Below are 21,141 nucleotides of genomic sequence, written 5' to 3' on the forward strand. Positions count from 1 at the left end.
AAGGTAAATATTAGGACAGAATATCAGTAATTAAACTGATGAACAGAATGTGTGTTTTAGTCATGCTCATCACAAAGCTAACCCTCTAAAGTTTAGATAAATATTAGGACAGAATGTCTGTGATTAAACTGATGAACAGAATGTGTGTTATAGACATGCTTAACACAAAGCTAACCCTCTAAAGTTTAGGTAAATATTAGGACAGAATGTCTGTGATTAAACTGATGAACAGAATGTGTGTTTTAGTCATGCTCAACACAAAGCTAACCCTCTAAAGTTTAGGTAAATATTAGGACAGAATATCAGTGATTAAACTGAGGAACAATATGTGTGTTTTAGTCATGCTCAACACAAAGCTAACCCTCTAAAGTTTAGGTAAATATTAGGACAGAATATCAGTGATTAAACTGAGGAACAGAATGCGTATTATAGTCATGCTCAACACAAAACTAACCCTCTAAACTTTAGGTAGATATTAGGACAGAATATCAGTGATTAAGCTGATGAACAGAATGTGTATTATAGTCATGCTCAACACAAAGCTGACCCTCTAAAGTTTAGGTAAATATTAGGACAGAATATCAGTGATTAAGCTGATGAACAGAATGTGTATTATAGTCATGTTCAACGCAAAGCTAACCCTCTAAAGTTTAGGTAAATATTAGGACAGAATATCAGTAATTAAACTGATGAACAGAATGTGTTTTAGTCATGCTCAACACAAAGCTGACCCTCTAAAGTTTAGGGTAAATATTTAGGACAGAATATCACTAATTAAACTGATGAACAGAATGTGTATTATAGTCATGATCAACACAAAGCTAACCCTCTAAACTTAAGGTAAATATTTAGGACAGAATATCAATGATTCAACTGATGAACAGAATCTGTGTTTTAGTCATGCTCAACACAAAGCTAACCCTCTAAAGTTTAGGTAAATATTAGGACAGAATATCAGTGATTAAACTGATGAACAGAATGTGTTTTAGTCATGCTTAACACAAAGCTGACCCTCTAAAGTTTAGGTAAATATTAGGACAGAATATCAGTAATTAAACTGAGGAACAATATGTGTGTTTTAGTCATGCTCAACACAAAGCTAACCCTCTAAAGTTTAGGTAAATATTAGGACAGAATATCAGTGATTAAACTGATGAACAGAATGTGTGTTATAGTCATGCTCAACACACAAAACTAACCCTCTAAAGTTTAGGTAAATATTAGGACAGAATATCAGTGATTAAACTGAGGAACAATATGTGTGTTTTAGTCATGCTCAACACAAAATTAACCCTCTAAAGTTTAGGTAAATATTGGGACCGAATATCAGTGATTAAAGCTGATGAACAGAATGTGTATTATAGTCATGCTCAACACAAAGCTAACCCTCTAAAAGTTTAGGTAAATATTAGGACAGAATATCAGTGATTAAACTGATGAACAGAATGTGTGTTATAGACATGCTTAACACAAAGCTAACCCTCTAAAAGTTTAGGTAAATATTAGGACAGAATGTCTGTGGATTAAACTGATGAACAGAATGTGTGTTATAGTCATGCTCAACACACAAAGCTAACCTCTAAAAGTTTAGGTAAATATTAGGACAGAATATCAGTGATTAAACTGAGGAACAATATGTGTGTTTTAGTCATGCTCAACACAAAGCTAACCCTCTAAAGTTTAGGTAAATATTAGGACAGAATATCAGTGATTAAACTGATGAACAGAATGTGTATTATAGTCATGCTCAACACAAAACTAACCCTCTAAACTTTAGGTAGATATTAGGACAGAATATCAGTGATTAAGCTGATGAACAGAATGTGTATTATAGTCATGCTCAACACAAAGCTGACCCTCTAAAGTTTAGGTAAATATTAGGACAGAATATCAGTGATTAAGCTGATGAACAGAATGTGTATTATAGTCATGTTCAACGCAAAGCTAACCCTCTAAAGTTTAGGTAAATATTAGGACAGAATATCAGTAATTAAACTGATGAACAGAATGTGTTTTAGTCATGCTCAACACAAAGCTGACCCTCTAAAGTTTGGGTAAATATTAGGTCAGAATATCAGTAATTAAACTGATGAACAGAATGTGTATTATAGTCATGATCAACACAAAGCTAACCCTCTAAACTTAAGGTAAGTATTTAGGACAGAATATCAATGATTCAACTGATGAACAGAATCTGTGTTTTAGTCATGCTCAACACAAAGCTAACCCTCTAAAGTTTAGGTAAATATTAGAACAGAATATCAGTGATTAAACTGATGAACAGAATGTGTTTTAGTCATGCTTAACACAAAGCTGACCCTCTAAAGTTTAGGTAAATATTAGGACAGAATATCACTAATTAAACTGATGAACAATATGTGTGTTTTAGTCATGCTCATCACAAACCCTAACCCTCTAAAGTTTAGGTAAATATTAGGACAGAATATCAGTGATTAAACTGATCAACAGAAGATGTGTGTTATAGTCATGCTCAACACAAAACTAACCCTCTAAAGTTTAGGTAAATATTAGGACAGAATATCAGTGATTAAACTGAGGAACAATATGTGTGTTTTAGTCATGCTCAACACAAAGCTAACCCTCTAAAGTTTAGGTAAATATTAGGACAGAATATCAGTGATTAAACTGAGGAACAGAATGCGTATTATAGTCATGCTCAACACAAAACTAACCCTCTAAACTTTAGGTAGATATTAGGACAGAATATCAGTGATTAAGCTGATGAACAGAATGTGTATTATAGTCATGCTCAACACAAAGCTGACCCTCTAAAGTTTAGGTAAATATTAGGACAGAATATCAGTGATTAAGCTGATGAACAGAATGTGTATTATAGTCATTATTCAACTTCAACGCAAAGCTAACCCTCTAAAGTTTAGGTAAATATTAGGACAGAATATCAGTAATTAAACTGATGAACAGAATGTGTTTTAGTCATCCTCAACACAAAGCTGACCCTCTAAAGTTTGGTAAATATTAGGTCAGAATATCAGTAATTAAACTGATGAACAGAATGTGTATTATAGTCATGTTCAACACAAAGCTAACCCTCTAAACTTAAGGTAAGTATTTAGGACAGAATATCAATGATTCAACTGATGAACAGAATCTGTGTTTTAGTCATGCTCAACACAAAGCTAACCCTCTAAAGTTTAGGTAAATATTAGAACAGAATATCAGTGATTAAACTGATGAACAGAATGTGTTTTAGTCATGCTTAACACAAAGCTGACCCTCTAAAGTTTAGGTAAATATTAGGACAGAATATCACTAATTAAACTGATGAACAATATGTGTGTTTTAGTCATGCTCATCACAAAGCTAACCCTCTAAAGTTTAGGTAAATATTAGGACAGAATATCAGTGATTAAACTGATCAACAGAATGTGTGTTATAGTCATGCTCAACACAAAACTAACCCTCTAAAGTTTAGGTAAATATTAGGACAGAATATCAGTGATTAAACTGAGGAACAATATGTGTGTTTTAGTCATGCTCAACACAAAACTAACCCTCTAAAGTTTAGGTAAATATTAGGACCGAATATCAGTGATTAAGCTGATGAACAGAATGTGTATTATAGTCATGCTCAACACAAAGCTGACCCTCTAAAGTTAAGGTAAATATTAGAACAGAATATCTTTGATTAAGCTGGTGAACAGAATGTGTATTATAGTTATGATCAACACAAAGCTGACCCTCTAAAGTTAAGGTAAATATTAGAACAGAATATCTTTGATTAAGCTGGTGAACAGAATGTGTGTTTTAGCCATGCTAAAAACACAAAGCTGATCCTCTAAAGTTAAGATAAATATTTAGGACAGAATATCAATGATTCAACTGATGAACAGAATCTGTGTTTTAGTCATGCTCAACACAAAGCTAACCCTCTAAAGTTTAGGTAAATATTAGAACAGAATATCTGTGATTAAACTGATGAACAGAATGTGTTTTAGTCATGCTCAACACAAAGCTGACCCTCTAAAGTTTGGGTAAATATTAGGTCAGAATATCAGTAATTAAACTGATGAACAGAATGTGTATTATAGTCATGATCAACACAAAGCTAACCCTCTAAACTTAAGGTAAATATTTAGGACAGAATATCAATGATTCAACTGATGAACAGAATCTGTGTTTTAGTCATGCTCAACACAAAGCTAACCCTCTAAAGTTTAGGTAAATATTAGAACAGAATATCAGTGATTAAACTGATGAACAGAATGTGTTTTAGTCATGCTTAACACAAAGCTGACCATCTAAAGTTTAGGTAAATATTAGGACAGAATATCACTAATTAAACTGATGAACAATATGTGTGTTTTAGTCATGCTCATCACAAAGCTAACCCTCTAAAGTTTAGGTAAATATTAGGACAGAATATCAGTGATTAAACTGATCAACAGAATGTGTTTTATAGTCATGCTCAACACAAAACTAACCCTCTAAAGTTTAGGTAAATATTAGGACAGAATATCAGTGATTAAACTGAGGAACAATATGTGTGTTTTAGTCATGCTCAACACAAAGCTAACCCTCTAAAGCTTAGATAAATACTAGGTCAGAATATCAGTGATTAAACTGATGAACAGAATGTGTATTACAGTCATGCTCAACACAAACTTAACCCTCTAAAGTTAAGGTAAATATTAGAACAGAATATCTTTGATTAAGTTGATGAACAAAATGTGTATTATAGTCATGTTCAACACAAAGCTGACCCTCTAAAGTTTAGGTAAATATTAGAACAGAATATCAGTAATTAAACTGATGAACAGAATGTGTTTTAGTCATGCTCAACACAAAGCTGACCCTCTAAAGTTTAGGTAAATATTAGGACAGAATATCAGTAATTAAACTGATGAACAATATGTATGTTTTAGTCATGCTCATCACAAAGCTAACCCTCTAGAATTTAAGTAAATATTAGGACAGAATATCACTAATTAAACTGATGAACAATATGTGTGTTTTAGTCATGCTCAACACAAAGCTAACCCTCTAAAGTTTAGGTAAATATTAGGACAGAATATCAGTGATTAAACTGAGGAACAATATGTGAGTTTTAGTCATGCTCAACACAAAGCTAACCCTCTAAAGCTTATTACAGTCATGCTCAACACAAAGTTAACCCTCTAAAGTTTAGGTAAATATTAGGACAGAATCATCACTAATTAAACTGATGAACAATATGTGTTTTAGTCATGCTCAACACAAAGCTAACCCTCTAAAGTTTAGGTAAATATTAGGACAGAATATCAGTGATTAAACTGAGGAACAATATGTGAGTTTTAGTCATGCTCAACACAAAGCTAACCCTCTAAAGCTTAGATAAATATTAGGACAGAATATCAGTGATTAAACTGATGAACAGAATGTGTATTACAGTCATGCTCAACACAAACTTAACCCTCTAAAGTTAAGGTAAATATTAGAACAGAATATCTTTGATTAAGTTGATGAACAGAATGAGTATTATAGTCATGTTCAACACAAAGCTGACCCTCTAAAGTTTAGGTAAATATTAGGACAGAATATCAGTAATTAAACTGATGAACAGAATGTGTTTTAGTCATGCTCAACACAAAGCTGACCCTCCAAAGTTTAGGTAAATATTAAGACAGAATATCAGTAATTAAACTGATGAACAGAAGAATGTATTACAGTCATGCTCAACACAAAGTTAACCCTCTAAAGTTTAGGTAAATATGAGTACAGAATATCAGTGTTTAGCTGGTGAACAGAATGTGTGTATTATAGTTATGATCAACACAAAGCTGACCGTCTAAAGTTATGGTGAATATTAGAACAGAATATCTTTGATTAAGCTGGTGAACAGAATGTGTGTTTTATAGTCATGCTCAACACAAAGCTGACCCTCTAAAGTTAAGATAAATATTTAGGACAGAATATCCAATGATTCAACTGATGAACAGAATCTGTGTTTTAGTCATGCTCAACACAAAGCTAACCCTCTAAAGTTTAGGTAAATATTAGGAACAGAATATCTGTGATTAAACTGATGAACAGAATGTGTTTAGTCAGCTCAACACAAAGCTGACCCTCTACAAAGTTAATCCTGGTAAATATTAGGACAGAATATCAGTAATTGTAAAGCTGATGAACAATATGTATGTTTTAGTCATGCTCATCACAAAGCTAACCCTCTAAAAGTTTTAGGTAAATATTAGGACAGAATATCAGTGATTAAACTGATAAACAGAATGTGTGTTATAGTCATGCTCAACACAAAACAACCCTCTAAAGTTTTAAAGTAAATATTAGGACAGAATATCAGTGATTAAACTGAGGAACAATATGTGTGTTTTAGTCATGCTCAACACAGAGCTAACCCTCTAAAGTTAAGGTAAATATTAGGACAGAATATCAGTGATTAAGCTGATGAACAGAATGTGTATTGTAGTCATGCTCAACACAAAGTTAACCCTCTAAAAGTTTAGGTAAATATTAGAACAGAATATCTATGATTAAGCTGGTGAACAGAATGTGTGCATGTCTCTGAGGGTGTGGATTGGAAATCTCAGATTTTAAGTGCACCCACTGTGTCCTCATGATATGACAGATTTCAATTGTTAACTTGACTCAACCCAAGGGAAAGTAGTAGAATCTATTTTCACTGAGAAAGTGTAATACCAAATATGACATATGTTACATTGACCACTTTCAAAATGCATATATGTCAATGAAGCCTCCGGTTAAGATGATTTGGATTTTACCTTACTATGCATGTTTTCAAAAAAATTAAAGCTGTGCCGAGAAAGGAAAATTTATTGTCAACTTTTAAAGGTAAGATACCTCAGATAACCACCAGCAGACGTGTGTCAAGAATTTTTAGAAAACAAAACAAATTAAACTTTTAAATCAAAATAAGTGCTGTTTTGTTTTGTTTGTTGTTTAAAGCCACACTCAGCAATTTTCATCTATATATCGGCGGTCTGTAAATAATCGCGTCTGGACCAACTGACATCATGAGCATAGATATACACAGTTGGGACACGATAACATGTGTCTACGTCTACCAAGTTAACGAACCTGACTCACCTCCGTTAGTTGCCTCATACGACAACCATTGTTTGCTGAAGATCAATTCTAACTCGGATCTTCACGACAAGTAAGATATAATGAAATTGCTCAGTCGTCCACCTGACGTTCTAGTCATCGAGCCTGACTACCTCATCCTACGACAAGCATGGGCTACTGAAGACAAATTCTAACACGGATCTTCACGGGTAAAATTAATTTCCAAAATTATTTTAACCATGTTGAAATATTATTTACTGCGAACTGATACAGTTCAATTTCGGATATAATAAGGCTCATTTATTTACAGCTGAAATTCAACGTCAAATCAACTAGGTATAGGTTCTAAGGCTCCTCGGTAGTTCTGTGTGCGTACGTGTGTGCGTGCGTGTGTGCCTCCATAGATGGTTTCCAAGTACACCAAACACTGCAATAAACGGAATTCCAGTAACTGTTACATCACGGTGTGTTTAATGTGGAAGGAAAGCCCGAAGCAGACCTGAGACTTGAACCACTTTAGTGAAACCCATGAGCACGGGTATAGTCCGGACAAACCTCGAACGAACCGGAACGAACCGGGATTCAAATCAACATAACAGTTTTCTGTCGTGTGAAAGACTCTCAACAGTGCTCAGTGAATTGCGCCTAGCACGAACGCTCCTTTCATTCCCCAGGCAATTTGAGTTAACTCGTGTGAAAAACATTTAAACATTTGTATTTATGCCCAGCCTCTTCAGAAAGTAAACACTGTATACTTTGCGCATTATGTACTAAAGACATAGTGCACGTTCGTACAACCATAAAGTTTTCTTGTGTATGTTATCGTGTTTCCACCAGTGTCACTTTAAAGGCCCAGATCATGAATACGAATATATCCAACAGGTCATACATCCGAATTGCAAATACGCATTCGGGGACCGGGATATGGCAGGCAAAGGGCTGTAAATCATACGCTTACAAGGACATTACAAGGTAGTGGTTCACTGAACCTTATCTGCCGCCATGTCTGTCCAGATCGCAGCTATCCTTATTCTCCTGACTGTGTGGACAGCAGCTGATGACTTCAAAACAAACTGCTTCTCGTGTCCATGGATGGATTCCGGTGGGATTATCTCAACAACGCATCCTCGACGCCACATTTCCACATGTTCGGAGACGGGAGTACAGGCCACATACATGAACGCCAGCTTCCCAACTCTCACCTTTCCTAATCATTATACCATTGTTACAGGTAAGGCTGCTGGACTGTTGACTGGGGTTGGAGGGTGTGTGGAGTTAGGCGGCTGGGGGGGGAAGGGGGATGTCTTAAGATAAACTTATCCTTAGTCTCTGAATATATATACATGTATATCATTTTGACAGAACAATTAATGCATTTTTCAAGTGAAGAACCGTCCCCAATATGATAGGGATTCTGGGCTGGAGTGGAAGGGAATATAATACTGTTCAAGGGACTTTGATTCAGACTTAGGACTATCAGATTTTGATAACTTCTCAGTTCCATGTATATGTAACGTATCGCCACCTATCACTATTTCCCTAACTAATGTTCAATTTCATCAAGGATATCATTGCCGCATCATTTGTTTCTCCCCAATCGACCTCTAATAGTTGGGATACATTTCTTTTTATTATTATCATTATCATACCCACCCTCCACCTTCAGTGTCAACTCACTCACCATTTATGCACTTGGAATGTTCCACTGCCAGTGAAATCAAGATTAGAACATAGCAGTATATATTTTCATAGAGTACACGGGAGTTTTTTCCGGGATGACGGTATACCGGGTTAAGAGGTGTCGCTCATGTTGGGCAGAGATGTTAAAGCCTTTCTATATGTGCTAACTTTGTCTGCTGGTGGTCTATAGCCCATCTTTATACTGGTTTTGTTATACATAACAATATTTAAATATATACATATTTACTAGTTTAAAAATAGATCTGTGATACTCTAGTGTTTTTACTGTCCTTTGTTTTATAATTATAGATGTTTTATTCATGTATTGCTTGTTTTAGTCACGATATGCTTGAAATACTGCAGTTTTGAAAATACATACTAACTCACCCACCTTCCTATACTAGGGAGATTCTCGCCGGGGGTCTGGATGTCACGATGTTTGTATATGTTACCGGGATGAGCTGGAGGACAAACAAATGAGTATGAATATCGCCCACAGCAGGTAAAAGTCAGTCCGTGTGACCTAGTTGTGTGCTGTATGTTCAGGTGCACACCGTCCCTTCATCTCCGTCAGCTTAAAGGTTTATTATGTAAATACAACCATTTTGGGAATTCTGACAGTGTCGACAACTTGTGACATCAGCCCCATTCACATCCGGGCTCAACTTATGAAACAGAATAAACCCGTACAAGCAGCTACAGTGAACTTAAACCCATACATACATTTAACGGGGGTAAACATTCTGCCTTGTATATCTTAACTACTACATTGCATAAAGGGGGTATATATACACACAATGTTCAATGTGTAGTAAGGTGGTGCAAGAATCAGCACTGATTTTCCGGGGACAAAATTGCTATATTTGTGAAGGAGGATTGCATATCTTGACAAGAGTGACTTTAATATTTCATACAGTCGTCAAGCGTAGAAAGGTTATTGAATTTGGCAAACATTTTGTTTCATTCAACTGTTTTGTCTACTTTTTATATCGTCTTCAGATTGTAGTGTAACAGGTCTTACAGATCGTTCATCCCTCTTCCACATCTACATTACAATGAGTTTTACATCCAACAGGTCACCTATCCTGTCTAACTGCTTTTCCAGGGTCCGAATAACAGAAAACATATATACTCTCACTTAGTCCAGCATATAACTAGACGACTTGGCATTATACCAATTAGGTGTGCTCTATGTAGGCCTTGGCTGGAATTCGAGTTTATTCATATGAACTAACTCTCACTAAATGACTTGACGAGTCACCCCCTCGCCTCGAAAGTATCACGTGTTACACGACTGTGTAATGCACGTGACCCGTCATCGACATCACATGGGTATCACGTGATATATAACGCCAAGCCAGATAGATGCCCAGTGACGTTCTAAAAGCTGTTAAATATAACATGTAATAGTAACTGAGAAAGTGTAATCTCAAATATATATAACATGATAATAATATATCTTATTTACTACTATCTGTTTTAGATATAATATAGTGCCTTTGTGTCTCATAGGCCATATGGCCGGATGTTATATTTTATTGAATGTTTTAAGTCTATGTATGTTTTATATATAACATGTGACACACAAATAAAATATTTTCTCTTTCTCTATAACATATGTTCCCTTGTAGCTTGCTTGTGAGTAACATTTTGCTCCTCCAAGCAGTGGTACCATGCCATGCTTGCTTTGCGATGATGATAATGATGATGATGATGATGACGATGATGATTTGGGGATTTACGTGCGTTTTCCGACATGGTGCGTATTTCGCACAGATACATGCTCGTAGTTCCAGTAAAAAGCGGGAAAGATCTTACATAATTGGTTGCCGCGAAAGCTTGAAAATTAGTGACAGGGCGTAAATTAAAGCAATATAAATTCATTCATTTATTACATAATTGGTTTGCCGCCTTTTAGTAGTGTATTGGGAGCAGTTGAACCGCTGAGAACAAAAGGCATTTTGTCAGTACATGGTAGATCTAAGACGTATCAGTGTCATGGATGGATTACGTTTATCGTCACTCAGTAAAGCAGTGATTTCAGGCTACTTATCTAAGCTAAATATATAAGGATTACCTTGGTTTGGTTGTCAGGTCTGTGGGAGGAGAGTCATGGAATTGTTGGTAACTACATGTACGACCCCGTGTTCAATGCCAGCTTCAACCTGGGCACCAAGGAGACTCGGTGGTGGAACGGAGGAGAACCACTGTGGGTCACGGCCAAGAAGCAGGTATACTCAGTAGTTAAAATCCTATCTTCTACTACTTCTTCTTTGTTTCCTGTTAATAAACAGGACATGAGTAAGGTCACAGAAAATTTTATCGAATTTCGTTGTTTTGTTTTGTTTTCTAGTTGAAACGTCCTTTAAGTGAGTGAGTGAGTTTAGTTTTACGCCGCTTTTTAGCAATATTCCAGTAATATCACGGCGGAGGACACCAGAAATAGGCTTCACATGTTGTACCCATGTGGTGAATCGAACCCGGGTCTTCGGCGTGACGAGCGAATGCCTTATCCACTTGGGTAACAACACACATCCGCACGCACGCACGCACGCACACACACAGATCCCACCCTTCCTTCTTTTAAGTTGTATATTTATAGTTTAATATAGAGTTTGGTGGCCATTAAGAAATACGTACAGTCAGGGTAGGTAAAGGCTGGGTCAGATGTTTGATAGGCATTTAGAAGTTGGTAGGGTAATACAAGACACTTGATATGGATATGGATGTGCAACGTCTTTTATTATTTACACATGACGTTTCTGTGCTAATACTTGTCCCTTCATCAGGTGAATGACAGCCAATAGTTACAGAGGTATATATAGTATGTACATGAAGCAACAGAGTTGTTTTTATAATAGATTAGTGAGAGAATTAAAAACTTAAATAGGGTATACATGTACATAATGTTTGTACAACATGTTTACATAGGGTGAATGGCCATAAATGGAAGCCAGTAAAGGGTATACAGTGATAGATATTAGGTGATTGGGATGTACAGCATGGTTGGTAAACACCATTGTTGGAAGGTGAGGTGAGGTGAAATTGGGTTTAACGTCGTACTTGAGAATATTTCGCTCATATGACGACGTGCATGCGCGTGTATGTGTATGTGCGGCTGCTTGTACTAGCCCAGACTGAAGCTGGTTTTATAGTGCTAGCCCACTGAGAGACCATGCCGCAGTGAAGCATGAATACCCCACTCCAGACACATTATACTGACTCCGAGCCGACCAGTCCCTTGTTGTACCCATTAATGCCGAGCGCCAGGCAGGGACCAACAAGTGCCATATTTTAACGTCTTTTGGTATGACGCGATCGGGGATCGAACCCGCGACCTTCCGCTCTCCGGGCGGACGCTCTAACCACTACACCACGGAGGCGGTCTCATTGTTGGAAGGAAATTGGTTAATGCACCGGGCATTGGGAAGGAAGACACCCTGGTCCCTATTCAGCTCAGGTTTAGACCGTTTTGATGTGGATACCTTCCTTTAATGTTCATTTACGCCAGTTGCTAATGTTCACGGCTAAGATTTCTAAAGGCTGAGTGATATTAAGAGAATACCGTCATGAAATGTGATTGTAAAACATCAATAAAACACGGTCAATCCAAAACAACATCCACCACTTTGACGTCTTATTAAGGTAACTACAAACAAAGAGCAAACAGTGTAAGTGTTAACATAACTAGTATGAAGTACGAAGTCTTAAGTTCGAGTCCCAAATTGGTACCGATTATGAGCCTTCATCTTTCACGGGCATAACCCGTGAGCTTCATCACAAGTCTAGCAGGGCGATGGAGTCATCCGTCAGATGACATCCTTTGCTGACAGGGCTAACCTCTTTGGTCATAATGGACAAGGCGTCCGACTTTGGATTAGAAGGTCCCTGGTTCGAATCCCATCTCGGGACATTTTATGGCGTCTCTGACCGGCATGTGCAGTGCGCCTTGGCACAGCCAAAATATTGTTAACAATGCTTTTGTTCTGAAGGGTTTTATTTATTTTGAAGGGTTTGAAGGCTGGGACATACTTTTGGCCTGGCAGCGAGGCTGAGATTCAAGGTGTACGACCTGACTACTGGTACCCCTATACGGACAACACGCCTTATAAGGAGCGAATTGACACCGTCGTTGACTGGTTCAAGAACCAAAATATCCAACTTGCCACTCTGTATTACCCAGAACCCGATAAAACTGGACACAGCTTTGGGCCAGAATCACAAGAGGTCAGGGACAAGGTCATGTACATGGATGAAATCCTTGGTTACCTCGTGCAGAAGATGAAGGAGAATGATCTGGAAAATGAAGTCAACGTCATCGTTACCAGTGACCATGGAATGGTTGAAGTGGATAACATCAATAAGGTAAGTCGCGTGTTACCGTAGACAGATCCTACGTTTCAAAAGGTATGCGTGTTGATGACGTAACTGATGACGATTTCAGTATATCGCCACCGAGCAGAGATGGGCGAATTCCCTCTCATATATTCTGCTCGAAAACCAAGTGATAATAAAATATCATGCCCGATGAAGACCTCAAGGAAAAGGGTGTTTTTTTCGGAATATATAGTAACGATAACTATAAATGATTGATAAATCCAGGTTTAACAGAACCCCAAAGATGACCTTAACGTCTACAGACATGGCATCGCCATGTCAGGGGGTAAGTATCCTAGATTGATTTTAATTGACTAATTGTTGATATACGCCACACTCAGCAATATTCCAGCTATATGACGGCCAAAGAGTTTTTTTATGGATGTCAACTTCTTTATTATGAATATACACAACGTTTCGGAGTATATCCTTACTCCTTCATCAGTTGAAAACCCCCCAACTCTTTTCCTTATGTGTATTACTTCTTAATGCCTCTCAAAGGCCTATATGGCGGCGGTGTGTAAATAATCGAGTCTGGACCAGACAATTCAGTGATCAACAGCACGAGCATCGATCTACGCAATTGGGATACAATGACGATGCGTCAACCAAGACATCGAGTCTGACCACCCGATCCCCTTAGTCGCTCTTACGACAAGCATGGGTTACTGGAGATCAATTCTAACCCCGGTCTTCACGGGTAAGGTAACCTAGGCCTTTGACATAAATGCAGTTGACGTTTGGTGTGTTACCGGTTGTTATTTAACATGTGTGTATAATATTCCGTATATGTTGAGGTAACCCTCCCTAAAACTGACAAACCTGATGTATATAATTCGGTTTTTCTTAACTAAGGATTCCCAAGGACTGTTTACATCAAGTAATGAATACCTTGATAATATTTGAGCAACTTTTACTGCAACAATCTTTGCAGTTTTCAACCGTGAGACCTCAACCGCTGAATTTTTCCCTGAGGACTATTTGTGAACATGTGAAAGACAACATAAATATCGTCTTGAAGCAAGCATTTTCGGGGACACTTGAATGAATGGATTTGAATGAATTTGTCTTGAATTGGCGTTTTCCTTTGATGGAGTGAGTGAGTATGGTTTTATGCCGCTTTTAGCAATATTCTAAAATATCAAGGCGGGGGACACCAGAAATTGGCACCTTTGTTCGAATGAGTAAGTATACTGGATAAAATAAGTTAGGGATATTGGTATTTTTATAATTGATATTTTATCAGTGTGTCAAAGAAAAAATAGATCAGTATTCAAAATTTCAAAATTTACATATATCCTTATCTATTTTGGTCCTGTATACCTAATGTCATGGCTCCTGCAGCCTTCGCCAATGCTTCAGTGCAAATATATAAATTATTATCACACCTTATATGACGGTATCAGTGATGAAGTGGTATAAGTTTAAACCTAAACAAGTCTGATTTTGTTTTGTGGATTTTCTAAACCCGGTACAAGCGTTCGCTCATGACGCTGAAGACCCTGGTTTGATTCCTCATATGGGTGAAATGTGTGAAGCCCATTTCAGGTTCCCCGTCGTGATATTGCTGGAATATTGCGGACAATCCAACTCACTCACTCACTAGAGTCAGTACGTGTTATGGACATGTGTCCAGATCTGTTTCCCTGTACCGCATAGCCATGTTCTTGGGTTTTGCCATAATGTATCAAGCATGACATGCTGTGATGTAACTGGAATATTGTTAAAAGTGTATGTACTATTAAAATAAATAGAACAATGAACAGAACGTATGACATTTTTTGTTGGATAAACGTGTTTATCTCATCGAATTTAAGTACCATTCGCTGAAATATTTTCAAACATGATATTTGATGAGAGAAAATTTATTATCTTTAAGGTTGTGGATATTACCGATTACGTGGACATGACGAAGGTCGATCGTGTCCCGATTTACGGCCCCATGATGCATATTCTGCCGGTAGAGGGCCAGGACGACGCCATTATACAGAGTCTGGCTGGAGTGGAACACATCACAGTGTACAAGAAGGAGGATGTTCCAGAACGTCTCCATTACCAGGAAAACAGAAGGATCATGCCCATTATCATCATAGCGGATGAGGGATGGCAGTTAACCACTGTAAGTCACAGGTCATAGATGTACACGTAGATGGTGCTTGCATGTCACGAAGGAAGGGGAGATAACTACTGTATGTTATTTGTCCATGTAGATGGGTTATACATAAATTCATCATGGAAGGGGAGATAGCCACTGTACTGACCAAACAAGTGCATGGGTCATACAGATGTTCACCATAGCAGATGGGGGGAGGGCAGATAACCATTGTAAGTCACTGGTCATGCACGTATTTATCATATCTGAGCAGAGGTGGTCAATGAGTAAGTCCCTGATCACAGAAGGGTAAATAATCACACCTTCATGCCCGCTCCTTCCCAGCGCATAACGACCTTTGTTACACTCCCACTATAAAAGACTGGAGAAACCTTCAGTAGAACCCCAAATGGTGTGACATTAATATAAGTGTGTATTTTGGATTATCATTATAGTTGATTGGGAAGAATTTGTTTTCTTATATTTGATATTGCAGTAAACGGACAAGCGTCAGCTTTCCCCTGACGTTATCTTTGTATGTTCTACATAACACTGACCGCCTCCGTGGTGTAGTGGTTAGAGCGTCCGCCCGGAGAGCGGAAGGTCGCGGATTCGATCCCCGACCGCGTCAAACCAAAAGACGTTAAAATATGGTACTTGTTGGTCCCTGCTTGGCGCTCGGCATTAATGGGTACAACAAGGACTGGTCGGCTCGGAGTCAGTATAATGTGTCTGAGTGGGGTATTCATGCTTCACTGCGGCATGGTATCTCAGTGGGCTAGCACTATAAAACCAGCTTCAGTCTGGGCTAGTACAAGGAGGCGCACATACACATACACACGCATGCACGTCGTCTAGGAGCGAAATATTCTCAAGCACAACGTAAAACCCAATTTCACCTCACCTCACATAACACTTGAAATATATAATCAAAAAGACAAACAACCAAAACAAAACCAAGTTACCCTCCTAAGTTATTCTCTTACGAGCTCTGTTCTATACATGTTCCTCGGCCATCAAGAACAACATGGAGTTGTGGCTGGTGGCATTGATAAGGATGTTCCGGTCGTCTGAGGCGCCGTTGGGTATGGCATTTGAATTAAAGGGCCACCTAAAACAAGAACAAAGAGAGTAATGCAAATGAGATGATTAACCAATCCGCTTCATAATTTAGTTTATACTTCAACCGCAAGTTATTACTATTTCACTTCTAAAAAGTAAGAACTCGTTCAATAAACAAGCAGACCGTCAGAAAAGAGAAACCACACAGTTTTACTGTGTGAGTGCGTTGGTTTAAAAGTCAATACAGACCTAAGTGTTTATCAAATTGTATGCTGACCCGCAAAAGAAACGTCACCTTTCAGAACCAAATGCAAAATTTGTTCTTAAATAATATTGGTTGTTCTCATGATTGTACTGTTGTGTTAACATGTTTTTCAATACAGATTGACCGTTATTACCAACATCAGTCTGTTTTCGTAGGAAAAAGCATAAGGACCAAATACACTTAAAAAGGCAGACGTGGTAAAAGGTTCCGTAAAACATTCGTGAAAATGAAAATGTACGTGCATATCGTGACAACCCTACCACTGAAAGCGAGTCCCAAGCTCGCCTGAAATCATTCTTGTTTTGACACAGTCGCCATGCCATGACTTACGAGAGATCAGAGGAACCAAGCCTTGGGACGACTGCAAGTTGGCCAGACTGCACGGAGGGTAGCAAATCATTTTAATGTTCATGTTGGACAATCTACGCAGTAGGCTTTCAGTAACATCACAACATTAAGACCGTCAGATGGTACACAACCATCTGCAGGATCGCTTCACCAGAGCGACGGAAACAGCACATTGAGACTCACAAAAGACCCGTTAGTGTCGATACAGTGCGTTGACGTTTGGTCTTGTCCGCATCGCTCGTCACCACCAAACCCGACTGCAGTGGGTAACTCAGCATCGAAATTGGCGTTATCGACAATGGAGAACTGTGCTTTTTTTCTGATGAAAGCCGATATTGTGTTTCGACAGCCGATGGCAGAGTGAGTATGGAACAGGCGTGGGGAACGGTGTTCCAATGAGTGTATTGTTGAGAGAGACTCTTGGGGTGATCCAAACGTCATGGTGTAGGATTCAGTCAGTCTGAACCTGGACCGAATCTCGGTCCAGGACGAGGGAACGGCGTGACAGCTGCTCGCTATATTGACCAAGTCATAAGTCCCCACGTTGTACCACATTTTTGACGTCACAGAAATCATACCTTCCAGCAAGACAACGCTATTGGCCACACTGCCAGAGCAACATTGGACTTCATAGCATCCAAACCCTTCAATGGCCTCAGTCCGGATTTAAGTCCAATAGAACGCCTGTGGGACGAGACTCAAAGAAGACTGAATGACCTTCAACCTGCGGCAGGACTCGCTCAGGCATTTCGCAGAGTATGGACCCAAGTGCCTATGGCCTTCATAAACCGGCTAATTCATTCCATATACAGACGACGCAACGCCGTCATCGATACCCATGGCGGCCACACACCATACTGACTTTGAGTCATCCTAATGGTACCATATTTGGGGATTTTGTTTGTGTGAACTCTAAATGTGATTCCCAAAATGGGTTAACCATAATTGTGAAGTTTAAACTCAATCCTCCGCTTTGACTGTTAATTCAAGCGAATTAAAGTGTTTGCTTTAAGAAACCTCTATCGATGTGGCGTTTCTTTTGCGGTTCAGTATATATCAAATTCTACGGATGCAGACACGAAGTTTAATATTGCCCGCTGAATGGAACCATAAAATATTTGGGTCCAGAAGTGTACTTAGAGAAAATGAGCTTTCCTTCTCAAGTACTGCACTTCTTAAATATAATCTGTTATGATTGTGGCCTGGGCATTTAGGAGTATTTCCGCCACGATGTGTACATACGGGAGAGGCCTCTTTATCTGTGACACTGTGGTAGGCATTTAAACCACAGTGTCCAAGACGAAGTATAGTGATTATGACCGCTTCACCTTTCTTACGTCGACGAATAATCCAATTTGATTTTACATGAGGAAAAACTGAGTACGTTGTGTCGGCCAGCAGTCCCAGCAGTTCCAGCATCCCACAACTTGAGGTGAACGATTTTACCAATATGTAGTCAAAATCGCTTGGTTACGGTCTGAATTCCGATGTCGTTACTTAATGAGGTTGCAAGCCAGATTTCGCCAGAAGTTGGTCTGCTATCTCATTGCCATGAAGCCCAACATAAGTTGGAATCCGCACAAAATCACAAGTAATATACTTTCAGTTCAGAAATGTTTCCAGCTTTATTATTTCGTAAAGGGGACGTTGGGGTCTAATGGTTAAAGCGTTGGTTCGTTACGCCGAAGACCCGGGTCCCCCGCCGTGATGTTGCTGGAATAGTGCTAAAAGCGGCGTAAAACCAAAATCAGTCAGTCAGTAATTATTTCATAAACAATGTCACTTCTTGAACCATTGGTACCAGATTCGATTGCTTTAACATCTGCCATGGTGACAGTAAATATAAATATGAGGCGCTGTTATTAGCTGGAAGAGTTGCCTCCCTTGGACACGCAGGAAACCTATGGTTGTGGGTTCTAATCCCGTTTAGTCCGGGATTTGTCTGTACCACATACGTGTTTATGGGCTTCGCGAATATGTGAGAACTGAATCTTTTCGGGCTACCATCCCATATCCTGCGGACAAACCGTGACACAACTGACATTGTCCGAAGCGGCGTTAAACCCACCTCACTCACTCATATTTCCAATTTCTTCTCATATATTTTCAGAACAAGACCAGAAAGGCCAAAAGTACACTAAAAGCCACCCACGGTCACGACAACGCATTGATGTCTATGAAGCCAATATTCCTGGCTAGGGGACCCAACTTCAAGGCCAACCTAACGTCAGATCCAATCCAGAATGTCGACATCTACCCTCTTGTTTGTAAACTGCTCAACATTAAACCAGCGCCGAACAACGGAAGTCTGGCCCGTGTCAATGCCTTCATCCAAGATACGCCTCCAGTTTCCGGGTCTCCAAGTAATGCGCCAGTACTGCTTTTCGAGTGTTTGTTTGTATTCACAATCTTTGCCTACCTATACTGTAGATATATTTAACCTGAACACACTTAACAGACATATCTCACATAATAATTAACGAAGATGCATTCAAACGATTAAAGTTGAAAAATATATTGTACTTTTCCGGAGAATATATATTTTACTTTTTCAACACATTTTTTCCGCACGTGGATAGTGAAAAAATAGGACTTTCGATTGGCTAACAGCAAATACATATGCAACCGTGTTCTAGAGATTCACGGGTAGTATGAATCCATCTCGTCCTGTTCCAACAGGTAGTATGGACGACCTTGACCTTGACCTTGAAATCCAACTCACATGGCGAATTCAGCAATTATCAATGAAAGTTCTTTTTATCATTTTTGTCTTTGTAGAATATGCTTTTTTTTTCATTGATGAAGTGGGAAAAGATCTGCCCAAAAGATATATTCTAAACGACGACGGCGGATTTTAAAAAATAATCATCTGAAGTTCGTTATTAATCTTCAAGAGTTATGTCTCTTCTAATATCGATCGATAATGTTCGCCTCCGACAACACTTCATACCGGAGCAGAAATAGAAAAGAAACGGATGAAAACGAAACACACAAAAGTACATTAAAATACATGATACATGACAATTGTGTCAAAAACACATGCAAAATTTGGAAATCTCTTGACCACCTTTAAACGTCGTTTTTGTCTGTCTTTGCAGTCTCCGAGTGATATAATCAAACGACTTGTGAGCTATGTGACAATCTTTGTTATCTTCATGGGAAGAGTATGATCGGTTATACCTAGAAAAATGTGAAACGAAAGGCTGTAGCTTAAGGCTCGACGTAAGGGGAAAGTTGCAAGTCCTCCGTCCTCAAATGCAATCATGTGGCGAGTTTCCCGTCACTCCCATCTCTCTGCACATATGTCAGTATGAAAGAGATAGGTGAGTTGAGGTGAAATTGGGTTTAACGTCGTGCTGGAGAATATTTCGCTCATATGACGACGTGCATGCGTGTGTATGTGTATGTGCGGCTGCTTGTACTAGCCCAGACTGAAGCTGGTTTTTATAGTGCTAGCCCACTGAGATACCATGCCGCAGTGAAGCATGAATACCCCACTCAGACACACTATACTGACTCCGAGCCGACCAGTCCTTGTTGTACCCATTAATGCCGAGCGCCAGACAGGGACCAACAAGTACCATATTTTAACGTGTTTTGGTTTGACGCGGTCGGGGATCGAACCCGCGACCTTCCGCTCTCCGGGCGGACGCTCTAACCACTACACGTATGAAAGAGATAAAGGGGATGCGCTAGCCTATTGCTTCTCGTCTAAGTGGAGACATCAGTTGCAGTTGGCTATTCCTCCATTATTGATGCCATGTTAAGTGTATCTGAAAAAATGCATGGCAAAATGCCCTCGTTTTAATATTGACAAATCCAAGCAGAAATTCTGTCTCGTATGCATAAGGATACGAACGTTAGTAACATAACAATATGCCACGTTCATTGCAGAACAACGGTCTTTGTTTCGTGTTGATGGTGTCGCATCCATCAAGGTGCACTCTCGTCTATCCGGACGCATTAAGACTTCTTTCACTGTTGGAACGCGACTCGTGCTTACCGCCGTCAGTCCATTTCATTGACATTGTTTGGAATCCTTTATACATCTCTAAAAATCATTCTGAATTTTAATATGTTGTCTTCAGATGAGAGATATCTTAATGGAGAGAATGCTCATTTCACCGCCCACTGATTAAAAAAAAAAAATTTTGGTTAAACAGGGTGACATATTATGTATTAAATTCAATGAACATTTTATAGTTTACTGTTATGACTGGCTCGAGTATATCTGAAGAAATAAACAATGTGTATT

The 21,141-nt window shown here is 38.7% G+C and overlaps 1 protein-coding gene across 1 annotated transcript in view; it reads left to right on the forward strand.

Moving 5' to 3' along the window:
- The window catches only part of LOC124255375 (ectonucleotide pyrophosphatase/phosphodiesterase family member 5-like), a 59,418-nt gene extending 42,648 nt beyond the window's left edge, over positions 1-16,770 (forward strand). Inside the window, exons 3-6 of the mRNA XM_046689273.1 lie at positions 10,837-10,973; positions 12,754-13,107; positions 14,999-15,238; positions 16,657-16,770. Coding sequence (XP_046545229.1) covers positions 10,837-10,973; positions 12,754-13,107; positions 14,999-15,238; positions 16,657-16,722 — 797 coding nt within the window. The 3' untranslated portion in view covers positions 16,723-16,770. The remainder of the gene's footprint in view (positions 1-10,836; positions 10,974-12,753; positions 13,108-14,998; positions 15,239-16,656) is intronic.
- The last annotated feature ends 4,371 nt before the right edge of the window (positions 16,771-21,141 follow it).

The sequence above is a fragment of the Haliotis rubra genome, unplaced genomic scaffold (genome assembly GCF_003918875.1).
Source record: "Haliotis rubra isolate DU_JTF1 unplaced genomic scaffold, ASM391887v1 Scf1153, whole genome shotgun sequence".
NCBI lineage: Eukaryota > Metazoa > Mollusca > Gastropoda > Lepetellida > Haliotidae > Haliotis > Haliotis rubra.